Consider the following 14,710-nt stretch of genomic DNA (forward strand, 5'->3'; position numbering starts at 1 on the left):
TATAATCCATGACGGAATGAATATGAATCTCTCAAGGTTCTCAGAGGCTCTCAAGTTTAGTGTCCATACTTCATTAGCTGTAGTTCTCTTTTGTCCTTAGTAAAAAAAATCTCACAAATTATTAAATTTAATTATTTATTAAATTATCAAAACCTTTCAGATTTGTTGCTGGCTTTCTATTTATATGCAGGAATTATCTTCTGGTCTTCAGCAGAAACTATGTTCTTTTCAAGAAGAAATGATTAAAGAGAGAACTCTCTTTGAGGGAGAATTAAAGCAAGCCTTGGATGAGCTGGATAAATTACAGCAAAAGGAGGAACAAGCTGAAAACCTGCTTAAGCAACTGGAAGAGGAAGCAGAATTTAGAGCTGCAGAACTAAAACGCCTCGAAGAAAAGCTGAAAGGGTTCGTATTAATAGGACTTCATGTTTATAATTAAAAGTTATTTTCTAGTACATTCCCTTGGGATTCTCACACCAATCATATGAGTGGTGAGGTTGGAGTTATTTTACAAATAAGGAATTTTCTTTTTTTTTTTAATTCTATTTACTTTTGGCTGTGCTGGGTCTTCATTGCTGCATGCAGGCTTTCTCTAGTTGTGGTGAGCAGGGGCTACTTTCAGGGCTCTAGGGCACCCAGGCTTCAGTAGTTATAGCACATGGGCTCAGTAGTTGCCATGCAGGCTCCAGAGTGTAGGCTCAGTTCTTGTGGCGCATAGGCTTCATTGCCCTGCAGCATGTGAAATCTTCCCAGACCAGGGACTGAACCCAAGGTCTCCTACATTAACAGGCAGATTCTTAACCACTGGACCACCAGGGAAATCCACAAATAAGGAAGAGACACAGAACGGTAAAGTACATGCGTGAGATGTACAGATAAACAAGTATGACAGCCCAAGTCAGAAGCCATGGCCTTTTTTAATTTAAAGTTCAAGGAGGGAGCCACAAACACTTCAGAAATAACAATCAAAAACCGAAATGGGGAAGAAACAACCAGAACTGGGGAAAATCCAGAAATAAAATATGTATCATTAAAAGTAGAAAGCCTGAGATCCAGTGCCTTTTTTTCTTTGTTTAACTTCATATTGTTTTCACCACATTATATGCCCTTCACCACATTTATTTACAGTATCCAAGTTGATTCTTGAGTTCAAATTGTAAACAAGTACTTGAATCCTTGGGATTTCAGCAGTAAACATTTTCTAGCAAGGAGCTAGACTTAAAGTTACAGAATTGTCACTTATATCACAACTATGTATCTATCTCTTATTAGGTGCTTCTTTATTAATCCCTTTTCTATTTTCTTTTAGTGGTTAGTGATTTTAAAAAACACCAAATTTTTTTATATATGCCTGCATTTTGGGGAACAGTACCAACGTGTAATTAGGGGGATTGTTTCATACTGCAGCCAGCCTCAGGGAACAGGTACATTAAGAAACTTGAGTGGATGATGTCAATTTCAGAAAGAATAATGAGATAATCATTTATTCTAACTCAAAGAACTCAGTTCAAAGGTCAGGAGATAAAGATTTTATTACTAGATCTGTTAGCTAAATGTGTGATTCTGAGCAAGACTGTCTTAATTTCTTTTGTTTTCTGTTTCATTAGATATAAAATAAAGGGGTTTTATGAGATTATTTGTAAGGTCCTTTCCAGTGTGGAAATTTCAGGATTAAGAGAAAAACTTAGAAGTTGACAGGTTTCCTCTAGGGAGCAGGAAAAAGTTTTTTTTTTTTTTTTAAATCCTTTAGTAGTAGTTGATTGCTTTTAGCTGTGGTGTGTATTTTTAAAATCCTATGCTCATTCCAGAATGAATTTGAACAACTGTGTATCTTGTTTCAGTGTCCAACTTAGCCTTTAGGCGAATAATGCTTCTTACAGTTTTAGTTCGATGTGTTCTTTAAAATACCTCTTATAAGCTCATATGCTTGTCAAATAAAGTTTATCACCATTGTAGAAATATGTAATATTCATATATTTAAAATCTGTATAGATTTGTAGTCTAAATTTATAAAGATGACTTAAAAGCCATTCTGTCTAGGCAAAATAGTCTCCTAAATAAGTTGTTGAATCTTTAAATAATTAGTAATTTATTTTGTGGGTTATTGGTATAGTCACGATAAATCTACCATAGTCTTGTAATTATTTTTTCAAAAGAACTCTTAAAATGAAGTTATCTTAACTGTACCTAGTGTTCCCTAAATGTCTTAATTCAGAGAATTAAATTTTATTCAACCCAAGAGCTTCTTAACTTATAATCCTTCACATTCTTCAGTCTTGGATGCCGCCAAGATGCTTAGAGTCTTTTTAATCCCTTTCTTCCCCAAAAGTGTTTAAACTACCTACATAAGTACATATGGTATGAAAATAAAAGTAAGTAAATTAGGATGAAAACAACAGTAAAATAAGAATGAGAAAGATAAGATGAAGCTGCATGTAAATAAGCATGCTAGCAGATATAGATCATGAATGTAGGTCTAAGCTGTCCAGTGTGGGATATATGATTGATAATGTCAAAGGCATATCCTAGTCTCTTTCTTAAGCTAATGGTTTGCAGTTAGGATCTTATCTTTTAACTGTTCCCGTTTTCTTAGGAAAGAAGCCGAACTGGAGGAAAGTAATGCTGCTCACACTCAGGCCACCCTGCTTTTTCAAGAAAAACATAACAGTACAGTACAGAACCTGGAAGATGTTACTGCTCAATTTGAAAGGTATTTTTATGGGGAAGGCTGCTCTCTCAAACATACATGAGCAGGCAAGGGGTGTTTACCTAGGGACATCTGTCAGCAAAACTACATGAATAAAACAATTGTTATTACTTTAAATTCCATAATGCCCAGTCATAAATGGGCATTTCATGTTACCTGTAATCTTAGAATATATAGTAATTTCCCTCTCCCAGTACCCACTTCAGATTTCATACACATCTGTCTGACTCTGCTGATCTCATCATTTTCCTCAAGAAGAATCCAAATGCTTTTATTTCCTCTTCATGGAACCTGTAAATGTACCTGCATCTATGCTCACCCTATCTTCTTCCCACCTATTACAGATGAGGTAACTCATTCCTTGACCTTTAGTGACCTCTTTCCATAATTCATCCCTTATCTCTTAATTTTCAACCTTTCTTCTAGAATTTTTCCAATCAGTATTAAAACATGTTAATGTGCCTTTGTATTTAAAATACATCTTTTTAAATCTCCCTTTACCCCCCACTTCTTTCTGCACCTTTCATTCCCAGTACCGTTCTTACCCCCAAATCCTCCTCATGTTTATAGTCCATCTTTTTTTCTTTATTTTATTGAAGTATAATTGATTTACAGTGTGTTAATTTTGACTGTACATATAGATACATTCCTTTACATATTCTTTTCCATTATGGTTTATTTCAGGATATAGAATATAGTTCCCTATGCTATACAGTAGGACCTTGTTGTTTATCCATCCTATATATAATAGTTTAGTTTATAAATAGTTTATAGTTTATAATATAATGTCATAGCCCATCTTCTTGATAGATACTATGATGTATCTACTTCCTATCCAGTCTACTTATTTTCTCTTTTTTAAAAAAAGTTTATTTTGGAGGGCACTACAAATTACAAAGGATAATACAGCAAACACTAGTACATCACACAGTCTCACACTGAGTGTATTAATGTTAACATTTTTACTTACTGTATTTACTTTATATAATTTTGGGTGGAGGGCTCTTCTTTTATCTATTTTAGTGTATTCAATAAAAAGATACAATGTGTACATAAATCCTAACTCATAAAGGTAAAATTAACATGCATGAGCTCATAGAAGACAACCTATAAACCAAAAGAGTTTCAACAGCTTGCTATCTCTATGAATCCTCCACTGTCCCATCTTCATTCCTCCCCACAACAGGTAACACCATCTCAAAATCTACATCAGTTACTTCCTTGCTTTTTTCCTGTGTATAATTTTATAATGTATGTCCATATGAACAATATATTATCTAATTTTGCTTTTTCTAGAACTTCACCAAAAATGTCCTGGTAGTGTATGCTATATCCTGGGACTTGCCTTTTCAGTCTGCATTATGTATGTTTTTAGGATTGAAGCACAATATTGCCTGAGGCTATAGTTTGTTCATGGTCACCATTATAGAATTGTTGTTCAGTCACTTTAGTCACGTCCAACTCTTTGCAACCTCATGGACTGCAGCACGCCAGCCTTCCCTGTCCTTCACTATTTCCTGGAGTTTGCTCAAACTCATGTCCATTGAGTCGATGATGCCATCCAACCATCTCATCCTCTGTTATAGAATATTTGATCTTATTAGTCTACCACTATTTATCCATTCTCGCTTTGGGCTTTTGGGTTGTTTCCCATTTCTTTCATTTTATTAACAGTACTGTGAATAGTCTTGTGGTCTCCTCTTATATACCTGTAAGAATTACTCTAAAGCCATATTTAAGTGAATGTTCAACTTTAAAATTTAATTCCAAATCATTTTACAAAGGGGAGATGAAAATCTACACTCCCACTAGTGATGTAGGAGTTCCCATTGATCTACCTCTTCTCCAAAGCTTGTTAAACTTCATAAATTTTGCCAGTATACTAAATGTAAAAGGACCTCTTCTTGTGGATAATTCATTTTTCCTTTTCTGTAAAAAGCTTATATATGACTTTTGTTCATTTCTCTAGAGGATTATCATTTCTTGGTTGATTTGTAGGGTTTTTATCAGCTATATGGGTGGCAAATATCTTACAGTGTGTGGCTTATCTTTTCATTTTCTTTATGGTTTCCTGTGATGAATGGCAATTCTTGATTTTAGTGTAGTTAAACTTATAGAGTTTGATGTGAACACTTTTGCATATGAGAAACTTCTTTCTATCCCAAGAACTTAAATAAAGATATTCACCTATTTTTTTTCTAAGTTTCAAAATTACACTTTTCATTTTTCCACCTAGAACTGATTTCTGTATGTGTAGTGATAAAGGGATAAAATTCATGTTTCTTTTTCCATATGGATAATCAATTGCCATGGATAATCAATTGCCTAGTACCCATTCATTAACTAGTAGTACCCTCTAATCTCAGTGATGTGTTCCTGCATCTGATATATTTTGACATACATATTGTATATATATGTTTGTGTGTGTGTGTGTGTGTGTATATATGTTTTGATTTGTTTTATATTTTTGACCATGCTATGCGACATGTGGGATTTTAGTTCCCCAACCAGGGATCAAACTCATTCCCCCTACAGTAGAAGTGCAGAGTCTTAACCACTGGACTGCTGGGGTAGTCCCTATATATTTTATATGTCAGCATACATATAAATTAATATGTATGTGACAAACCTAGACAGCATATTAAAAAGCAGAGATATTGCCAACAAAGATCCGTGTAGTCAAAGCTGTGGTTTTTTCAGTAGTCATGTATGGATATGTGAGTTGGACCATAAAGAAGGCTGAGCACTGAAGAATTGATGCTTTTGAACTGTGGTGTTGGAAAAGACTCTTGAGAGTCTCTTAGACTGCAAGGAGATCAAACCAGTCAATCTTGAAGGAAACCAACCCTGAATATTCTTTGGAAGAACTGATGCTGAAGCTGAAGCTCCAATACTTTGGCCACCTGTTACGAAGAGCTGACTCATTAGAAGAGACTGTGCTGTGAGAACAGCTGAGGGCAGGAGAAGGGAACAACAGAGGACAAGATGAGTGGATGGCATCACTGACTCAATGGACATGAGTTTGAGCAAGCTCCAAGAAATGGTGAAGGACAGGGAAGCCTGGTGTGCTGCAGTCCATGGGGTCACAAACAGTTGGACACTACTGAGCAACTGAACAACAACTATATATATACGTATATATATATAACTTTTAGTGCTGTTCTCAACTCTGAAAAGAGATTTTCCTTCTTGCTACTTTGAAAACTAGTGCCTTTAGAGGCTTTTAGTCATTCTGTGATGTCAGTCACCATTAGTATGCAAGTAGCATTAAAATTTATTTCTTCAAACCTGACCTCTCCTTTCATCCTCTACCCATATATTCAGCTGCCTACTTGACTTCAAGTAGATCTCTCACTGCCGTCTGGTATTAACCCCACCAAAACAACTCTAGATCATTTTGTCTCCCTTTGTCCCTCTCGTCTCTCATTCTTGTTGATCGCAGTCAGTGACATCTCCATCTTCTGATTGTCTCCTTCCATAAATCTTGAGTCATCGTATCATCTTTTCTCCCTTTCTCCCAGTATTCAATCTCTTTCTTGAGTTTTTCCATTCTGCCTCCAAAAGAGATCTCACATCTTTCTTTTGCCAACTCCTTGATCGAAGCCTCCTTTACCACTCACCTGGGCTGAAAAATAATCGTCCTGTGGTTAATCCTCCAGTTGAGCATTCTTGTCCCTCCCCAGTCAGTTCTCTGTATCTCTCTGGAATAATTTACACACTTACTTAGAGACCTTTGAAGTCTGTCCTTTATCATTCAGGTAAGCCCACTGTGCCCCACCGGCAAGGACTCATGCCTCTTGCTTCTGCTTCTGCCTCTCTTGTTCATTAGACTCCTGTCACAGCTCTTTTTTATTTTTATGCTTAATATTTTATTTATTTATTTTTGGCTCTGCTGGGTTTTTGTTGCTGTGAGGGCTTTTCTCTAGTTGCAGTGAGTGGGGGCTGCTCTCTAACTATGGTGTGTGGGCTTATCAATGAGGTAGCTTTTCTTTTTGAGGAGCGTGGGCTCTAGGGCACTTGAGTTCAGTAGTTACAGCACCGACTCACTCAATGGTTGTGGCACACAGGCTTAGTTGCTCCACAGCATGTGGGGTCTTCCCCATACTGGGGATTGAACCCATGTCTCCTGCCTTGACAGGCGGATTCTTTACCATTGAGCCACCAGGCAAGCCCCAGTCCCAGCTCTTAATGGACGGTGTTCTACCTGCCTCCGAGCACAGACGCATCTTTTCCCTCTGAAATACTTTCCCCAATAGTAAATCCCCACTAGCTAAATCCTCCTTACCCATCACATGTCAACTTAACTGTAAATTCCTCAGAAAAGCCTTTTCTAAATCATGAAGCAAAATGTAGGTTCTTCAGTTTTATCAGCTAACATGTTCTGTAGTTTTCCTTCAAAACACTTAGAACAAAGTTAATTATGTAGTTGTTTTTCCTTTTATTTTTGCAACAACCTGAAGAGGCATTTTTTTCTTTCTCTAAGCCACAAGATAATAAAGTTGACAGAGGTAGAGGGATTGTGTGGGTTTTTGTTTTGAGGTAATTTCTATATTTGGTAGTTGATTTCTTTTCATCTTTGTTCACAGATTCCATCCATAATAGGCACTTGACTCTTTAAAGGAACTGCGTATGTCATATAAGTTCATGTTAAGTATTAACTTGACTTCAAACATTGAATTCTTACCTGTGCAAATGTGAAAATAGATAAAGTTTTGTTTCTTTTACCTAAAAGTGTATAAAGTATAAACCAATCAGCTATAGATTTGTTGTGCATATGTTAGAAAAATCCTTTAACCTTTTTTTTTTTAAAAAAAATAAGCTATAAAGCATCAACAGCAAGTAAGCTAGAATATCTTAAGGTGCAGAACGAATCACTTAAGGAAAAACTGGCCAAGGCTGAGCAAAGTGCAGAGGATGTCCGAGATCAGATATTGGCAACTGAGAACTCAAATCAAGAATATGCAAGGTATGTAGGAGAAATAAAACCTGCCCACACCTGTGGTCTTAGAACCATTAGGACAATTGGATGTTGCTGCAAGCCAGCTACTAAGTGATGCAGAAAACTGTAATCCCATGGCTTGCTTTGGGTGATCTTCAATGGTGAATTATGAATTTACACAGTTTAAAAAGTATAATTCTTAACAGTTCTTTGACATTCTTTTTTTTAAAAAAGGTAATTTAAATGGCTATAACTTTCTTAATGGACTCTTCTCTCTCAAATCCAAGGATGCTTCTAGATCTGCAGACCAAATCAGCACTTAAAGAAGCAGAAATTAAAGAAATTACAGTTTCTTCTCTTAAAAGAATAACTGATTTGCAGAACCAACTCAAGCAACAAAGCGAAGACTTTAAGAAACAACTGGAAGAGGAAGAAGCAAGGTAATCTAGGTTGAAAACTGAAATGCCATGCGTCTCAAATTATTTTTTCTAGTATACTGTGTTTTTAAATTTAATTTTCCCTTACAGAAAAGGTGGAAAAGAAAACTCAATAGCAGAATTAACTGAAGAAATGAATAAGTGGCGTCTCCTCTATGAAGAATTATATAATAAAACAAAGCCTTTTCAGGTCTGTCGATTAGGACTTATTTGCATTTGAGAATTTGTATTGTTCCCTGTCACAGTCATGACAGTGACATGGTTCTTCTGAAAGATCATTTTGCTGTGCATTTACAGTGCCAGTTTAACTTCCTATTACAGAAGGTTTATTATAGATGTTACTACATTAATATGCATACATTTTTAACATAGCCTTTATAGGCTTAAATATTACCTCTTAACAAGATTCTTAAAAGTTGATACCTTAGAAGACTCTCCTGATATGAATTTTTGCTAATCTATGTAAATTTATGACACTTATTTTGTTTTGATCTTTCTCAATGTTTCTCTAATACACTTAAAGGATAAATGCAAATCTGGGTACTTAGAGTCAGAAGACAGTATTGGTTATAATGTGTTGTGGCTAATACAGATTAGGCCGGCTAGCAGGTCTTCTTTCCTTGTTTCTTTCTTTCTGTTTCATTGATCTTCAAAATGAAAAACAACTTTTTATTAAAAAAAAAAAAGACTCAATTTATGGAGAGCCCTAAGAATAAGTCAATATAATCTATTTTTGTCTTTTGCCTTTTCTGTTGTTGTTGTTGAGTTTCTATTTTGTTTAAATATTTATTTACTTATTTGGCTGCACCAGGTCTTAATTGCAGCATGTGGGATCTAGTTCCCCAACCAGGGATCAAACCTGGCCCCCCTACATTGGCAGCCTGCAGTCTTCTGCAGTCTTAGCCACTGGACCACCAGGGAAGTCCTATCTTTTGCCTTTTTACTTTCTTTCACTTTAGTTTTCCTTATAGTTAATATGAGTCAAATTGGATTTAATAGTTTTAAATCTTAACTTTACAAAAATATCTTTTTCAGCTACAACTGGATGCATTTGAAGCAGAGAAACAGGCTTTGTTGAATGAACATGGTGCGGCTCAGGAACAACTAAATAATCTCAGAGATTCATATGCTAAACTATTGGGTCATCAGAATCTAAAGCAAAAAATCAAGCATGTTGTGAAATTGAAAGATGAAAATAGCAATCTCAAATCGGTTTGTAAAATCACATTTAGTTCTATTGATATTGGGGTGGGTGGTTTTTATTTTATTAGGGTAATGCTGACTTCATAAAATGAGTTGGGAAGTGTTTCACCCTTTCTATTTATGGAATCGTCCATGAATTATTGGTATTAATTCTTTACTGAATGTGTAATGGAATTCGGTGGTGAAGGCATGTGGCCCTGGACTTTTCTTTGTGGATGGTTTTTGATCAATAATTTAATCTCTTCACTTGTTATAATAGGTCTATTCAGATTGACTATTTCAACTCAAAACCTATGGGATGCAGCAAAAACAGTTCTAAGAGAAAGTTTATAGCAATACAATCCTACCTCAGATTGACTATTTCTTCTTGAGACAGTTTTAGTAGTTTGTGTCTTTCCAGGAGTATGTCCATTTCATTTTCTGATGTGTTGATTCACAACTGTGTGCCATATTCCCTTACATTCCTTTTTATTTTGATAATATCAGTAACAATGGCCCCTCTTTCATTTCTGATTCTAGGAATTTGAGTCTACTCCCTTTTTTTTAAGTTCCTTTACTTCCGCAAACAGGTTTATAACGGCTTTAAACCCTTTTTTGGATAAATTCAATACTGGATTACTCTCTTGGGCAGTTTCTGTTGCTTGCTTTTCCCTAGTATAAAAATCATACTTTCCTGTTTGCATATTTTGTAATTTTTCTGTTAGAAAATGGGTATTTTAGTATGGCAAAAACTACTACAATATTGTAAAGTAATTAGCCCCCAACTAAAATAAATAAATTTATAAAAAAAAAAAAAGAAAGAAAATGGGTATTTTAGACAATATATTGTATTACCTCTGGGTACTGCCGTCCCCTTGCAGGTATGTTGTTATTTTCTTGTTTAGTGAAGTCTATTCCTCCTCCCCACCCCCCACTGAGTTTGTGCCTCTGATGTTGCTGCTGAGGGAGTTTCAGTGTCGGGTGTGTACACAGTCACCCTGAGATGACTCTGGTTTGGGTAAGGCTGCCTCCCTCTCTCCCTGATCACACATAGTTGCTGGCTTATCCCTCTGTTATTTTCAACATTGCACCAGGTCATAAATTCCTCTACAGATTAATCCAGTCTAATTCTGGTTCCTTTGTTGGATTTGTGTCTTAGGTCAGTGATTGACTTTGTCCTGGCTACAGGAGGGCTCCTCCCACCTGTCTTATTCACCACTTCTCTTCTACAAACTAGGCAGCTTACCATTTAGCCCAGTTTTTAATCACTTCCCGTTCCCTTGCACCACACAGCCTCTACTATTCTTAAGGGCACCCTTCAGCTTGAACTGCTCTAAGCTCTGTTGTAAGTGAAGTCACTTGCTCTGGGAATAAATTAGGAGCTCTGTGTTCTCCTCCTAGGCAGAATTTCTGAGACAGGGCTTCAGATCTGGATTTGGGGATGATGGCAAGCTTTCCTCTGAGTGACACCTCTGTCACTGTAGCTGGATGCTTAGTAGACTTGGGGGAGAGGGAAATGAGCAATCTGAGGGTCTCTCACTTTGCCTCTGTTGACTTGGAACCATTTCCTCATGAGCCAGGTAAAGGGTGATCAGGGTCTGGGTATTTTCATCACTCTGCACCTAAGATAGGGCCTTGGTTTCTTGGAAGAAAAGACCCCCCGCTACACACACACACCTCTCAGCCACATTTTCTATGGTTCAGATCAAGGAAGAGCTGGGGGCAAGATGAGAGATGCTGACATCCTGCTCCTCTTGACAGGAGAAGCCTCTGGTTGGGAGCTGGGAGTGGAGGGAACCCTGTGCTCCAGGCTGCAGAGGTCTGGTGTGGAGTCTCAGCTTTGCTAAGCAAGGACTAGGGCGAGAGGGAACAGGATTGGTTCAAACACAACAGGACATTGCCTTTTTTAAAAAACAAAAAACAGTTTTTTGTGAATCTGCTTGAACAATTGTTTCTTCACTTGCTATTTTACCTTAAGGCCATTTACAGAGGTTTTAAGTAGTTGCTTTTTTTTTTGTAATTTTTTATATCACTAGGGAGCAAGTCAGCGGAGCTGCTCATGCTGTTTCGCCAGTAGTGAATCTCAGCATTTAATTTGGTGTTGAACTTATATCAGAAACACAACTTTGTACCTATAGAGGGACAGGAAGATTTAAATGACTTGTTATCTTCTTTGTCATAGCTGTTCATTTTGTAATTTATGGTCTGAAAGCCTGTATGCAGTAGGCTTCTGCCATTAACATTTGAAAAATGAGCAACTGTGAAATTGTCAGTAATATTGGTAGCACATTTCACCAACATATGATCTTCAATAATTATTTACTGACTATATTTTTTCTTACAATAGGAGGTGTTAAAACTCCGTGCTCAGCTTACTAAAAGAAAACAAAGTGAAGCAAAACTTCAGGAGGAATTGAATAAAGTCCTGGGTATCAAACACTTTGATCCTTCAAAGGCTTTTCTCCATGAAAGTAAAGAAAATTTTGTTCCCAAAACTCCATTAAAAGAAGGTAAGAAATGAATAAACATACAGGACTGTCATCTTCCTTTGCATTTGCTTTCATAGCACTGAGCAAGTTATCTAGCTTTATGAACTGTGAAAATCTGTTAACAGTTTCTGATATCTTATATCTTCCTTGAAAACTTGTCTTATGTCTTTCTCTCTTTATTTTTTTATATTTATTTACTTATTTGTTTGGCCATGTGAAGTCTGAGTCGCAACACACGGGATCTTTAGTTGTGGCATGCAAACTCTTAAGTTACAGCATGTAGGATCTAGTTCCCTGACCAGGGGTTGAACCCAGGACCCCTGCATAGGGCTTGTGGAGTCTTAGCCACTGGACCACTAGGGAAGTCCCCTTGTCTGCCTGTTTTGCTCATACCCACTCCCGCCAGAATTAATCCCTCTATCACACCCTTGACATTTTGTAACCTAAACATCCAATTTGTAATTTTGGAGAAGTAGATTTTTCATTTTTTCTTTTATTTGACTTATTCACTTTATTTTTGGGGGCACTGGGTCTTTGTTGCCACTCTTGGATCCCTAGTTGTGGTGAGTGGAGGCTACTCTTCACTGCGGTGTGAGGGTTTCTCAGTGTGGTGGCTTCTTCTGTTGCAGAGCACAGGCTCTAGGGCACAGGCTCAGTAGTTGTGGCTCACAGGCTTAGTTGCTCCTTGGCATACGGAGTCTTCCTAGACAAGGGATTGAACCCGTGTCCCCTACACTGGCAAGTAGATTCCTATCCACTGTACTACTGGAGAAGTCCATTTTTCTCTCTTTCTTGACTACAATCTCTGTATCTTTGACAATAACTGAAATTGGCTGAAATAGTGAATGAAGAAATATAAATAAAATGCAAGTATTGCTTCATCTTCCTTAGAGAAGGTAAACTGCTTTTAGTTCATAATGACTGATGCATTAGTTTTAATATAGAAAACTAACACTGCTGTTTAATACTCCTTCCAGGCAATACAAACTGCTCCTGAGCTCTTAGTGGAGTTTCAAGAATCATGCAAGTAAACATCTGAAAAACCTGTTGAAGATTATTTTGTTCTTACTATTTTTTATTATTATTATTGTTGCTCATTATTGTGTTTATATTTTTTAATCTCTTATTTAATACTAACTTCCTGTCCTTACATATGTGAAAGGAAGTTTGACCATTTTTACCAGTGTTCTCTGACATTCTAGTTACTATTGTCAGTACATCCTCCTTGATGCGCACCCTTATTACCTCATTCTAAATGTGTTGACGCTTTCCAGCTTTGCTCACTCATCCCATCAAATCAGTAGTCTTTTAAAAATGATTCTCATACTATCATTTCCCTATTCTGAAACCTTAGGGTTTTTTTAGCTTGATGCTGAAGACTGTTTCTAGTCTGAACCTCTTATGCTAGGCTAAAATACCTTGGCTTGTTCTTGCCTCTACTCTGATTTTCCTAATAATGTTCATTCTGTCCCACCCATCATCCGTTTATCCAGTTCAAATAAGAAATAGAGGCAAACTTTTTTCCATAGTTATGTCTTAACCAAAGCCACTGAGTTGGTTAATAATTTGCAGATTTCTCGACCCAATCCCAGTCCTCTTAAATTACAGTCTGTGGTTTGGTCTGAAAAACCAAAAGAAATCTGCTTTTTTTTTTTTTTCATAAACAGCAGTTGATTCTTAGAAACTCTGTTCATAAACTCTTTTTTGCCATACCACGAACCAAGTGTGAGATCTTAGTTCCTGATCGGGAATCGAACCCATGCTCCCTGCCCTGGAAGCATGGAGTCATAACCACAGGACTGCTGGGGAAGTCCCTGCTCATAACCTCCTTAGAGAATTTGTCTAGCTGCTTGACATCTGCCTGATTCCTGGGTGTTTGGTTAATATTTATGTATCATGAAATAAAATTACACATTAAGTCACTGACCCAATTATGCAACTTGTATTATATGAAATCACATTAATTCTTCTATTTAAGGTGCATTTATTGTCTCTGCCCTCTTCTCCCCACATTGTCTCCAGAATCACTAATGGTATTAATAGTATACTACTTAGAAAGTGGTCATTTTCCACCTAAAATACCTGATCTACACAGTTGGTATATTATAAGCCACCTTTTTGTCATGTTTCCCCATTGATGGACCAACAGAGATTATTTTAATCAGGATAGCTTTTCTTAATAAATTATTTTATTAGATCTTAATACATAGTTAAGGTCAAAGGAAATGTAGAAATTAGAAAAACTGTCTAATAAAATGGGATCATTCAAGATTCCTGCTTTTAGCCAAGATACAGTAATATAGATCAGATTTATTGCTCCTCCTCCTACCCTACACACACACGCACACACACGCACCCTAAAACTATCCAAGAATGACAAAATATACAAAAGAATGATTTTCATGATGTTAAACGTGAAAAAAAAAAATCCCTAAGACATGGGGAAAATCAACGTGAATCCTGCAATTTATCCATGTTTACAGCCTTGAGAGAGTTTGCAAACATACATGAAAGGGGAACCCAGGCAAAGCCCATCCAGCTAACCGAGTTGAAAAGTCCGAACTGAGACCTGGGGAGACCAAAGATGCTGGAGACTGCAGGACAGAGTCCTGAAAGGACAAAATTGCAGGAGAGAATTGAGATATACAAAAGGTCCCTCAAGGAATCACCTGCATACTGACTAGTGATGCATATGAGGAAACTGCCTGAAGCCTGACGAAGAACCATCCCCTTAAATTAAAAGTAACAGTGTTCAAAGCTCACACAGGCTAGAAACACTGCCTGTTCCCACCAGCCTAACTTGAAAACCTCATGATTTATAGGCAACTGACTAGGATATGCAGAAGGGTTCAGTACTGGGGAATAATTAATCATAAAGTGAGCACTCTGATCCCACCTAACAAATCTTAAAAAAAAGAAGACCCAAGAGGATCGATCCTTTCTAAGAAAATTATTA

General features: G+C 36.9%; 1 protein-coding gene across 5 annotated transcripts in view; it reads left to right on the forward strand.

The window, feature by feature from the left end:
• The window catches only part of HMMR (hyaluronan mediated motility receptor), a 29,052-nt gene extending 15,372 nt beyond the window's left edge, over nucleotides 1–13,680 (forward strand). For 4 of the 5 annotated variants that reach the window (XM_081504624.1, XM_081504625.1, XM_081504626.1 and 1 more), the window contains 8 exons: nucleotides 191–405; nucleotides 2,594–2,710; nucleotides 7,527–7,673; nucleotides 7,934–8,086; nucleotides 8,174–8,273; nucleotides 9,119–9,295; nucleotides 11,613–11,775; nucleotides 12,732–13,680. In XM_081504624.1, coding sequence (XP_081360750.1) covers nucleotides 191–405; nucleotides 2,594–2,710; nucleotides 7,527–7,673; nucleotides 7,934–8,086; nucleotides 8,174–8,273; nucleotides 9,119–9,295; nucleotides 11,613–11,775; nucleotides 12,732–12,751 — 1,092 coding nt within the window. In that variant the 3' untranslated portion in view covers nucleotides 12,752–13,680. Of the gene's footprint in view, nucleotides 1–190; nucleotides 406–2,593; nucleotides 2,711–7,526; nucleotides 7,674–7,933; nucleotides 8,087–8,173; nucleotides 8,310–9,082; nucleotides 9,296–11,612; nucleotides 11,776–12,731 lie in introns of all 5 variants that reach the window. The other variant, XR_014057840.1, reaches the window with a different exon arrangement.
• The last annotated feature ends 1,030 nt before the right edge of the window (nucleotides 13,681–14,710 follow it).

The sequence above is a fragment of the Giraffa tippelskirchi genome, chromosome 6 (genome assembly GCF_054371585.1).
Source record: "Giraffa tippelskirchi isolate mGirTip1 chromosome 6, T2T-mGirTip1v1.2.pri, whole genome shotgun sequence".
NCBI classification, from domain to species: Eukaryota; Metazoa; Chordata; class Mammalia; order Artiodactyla; family Giraffidae; genus Giraffa; species Giraffa tippelskirchi.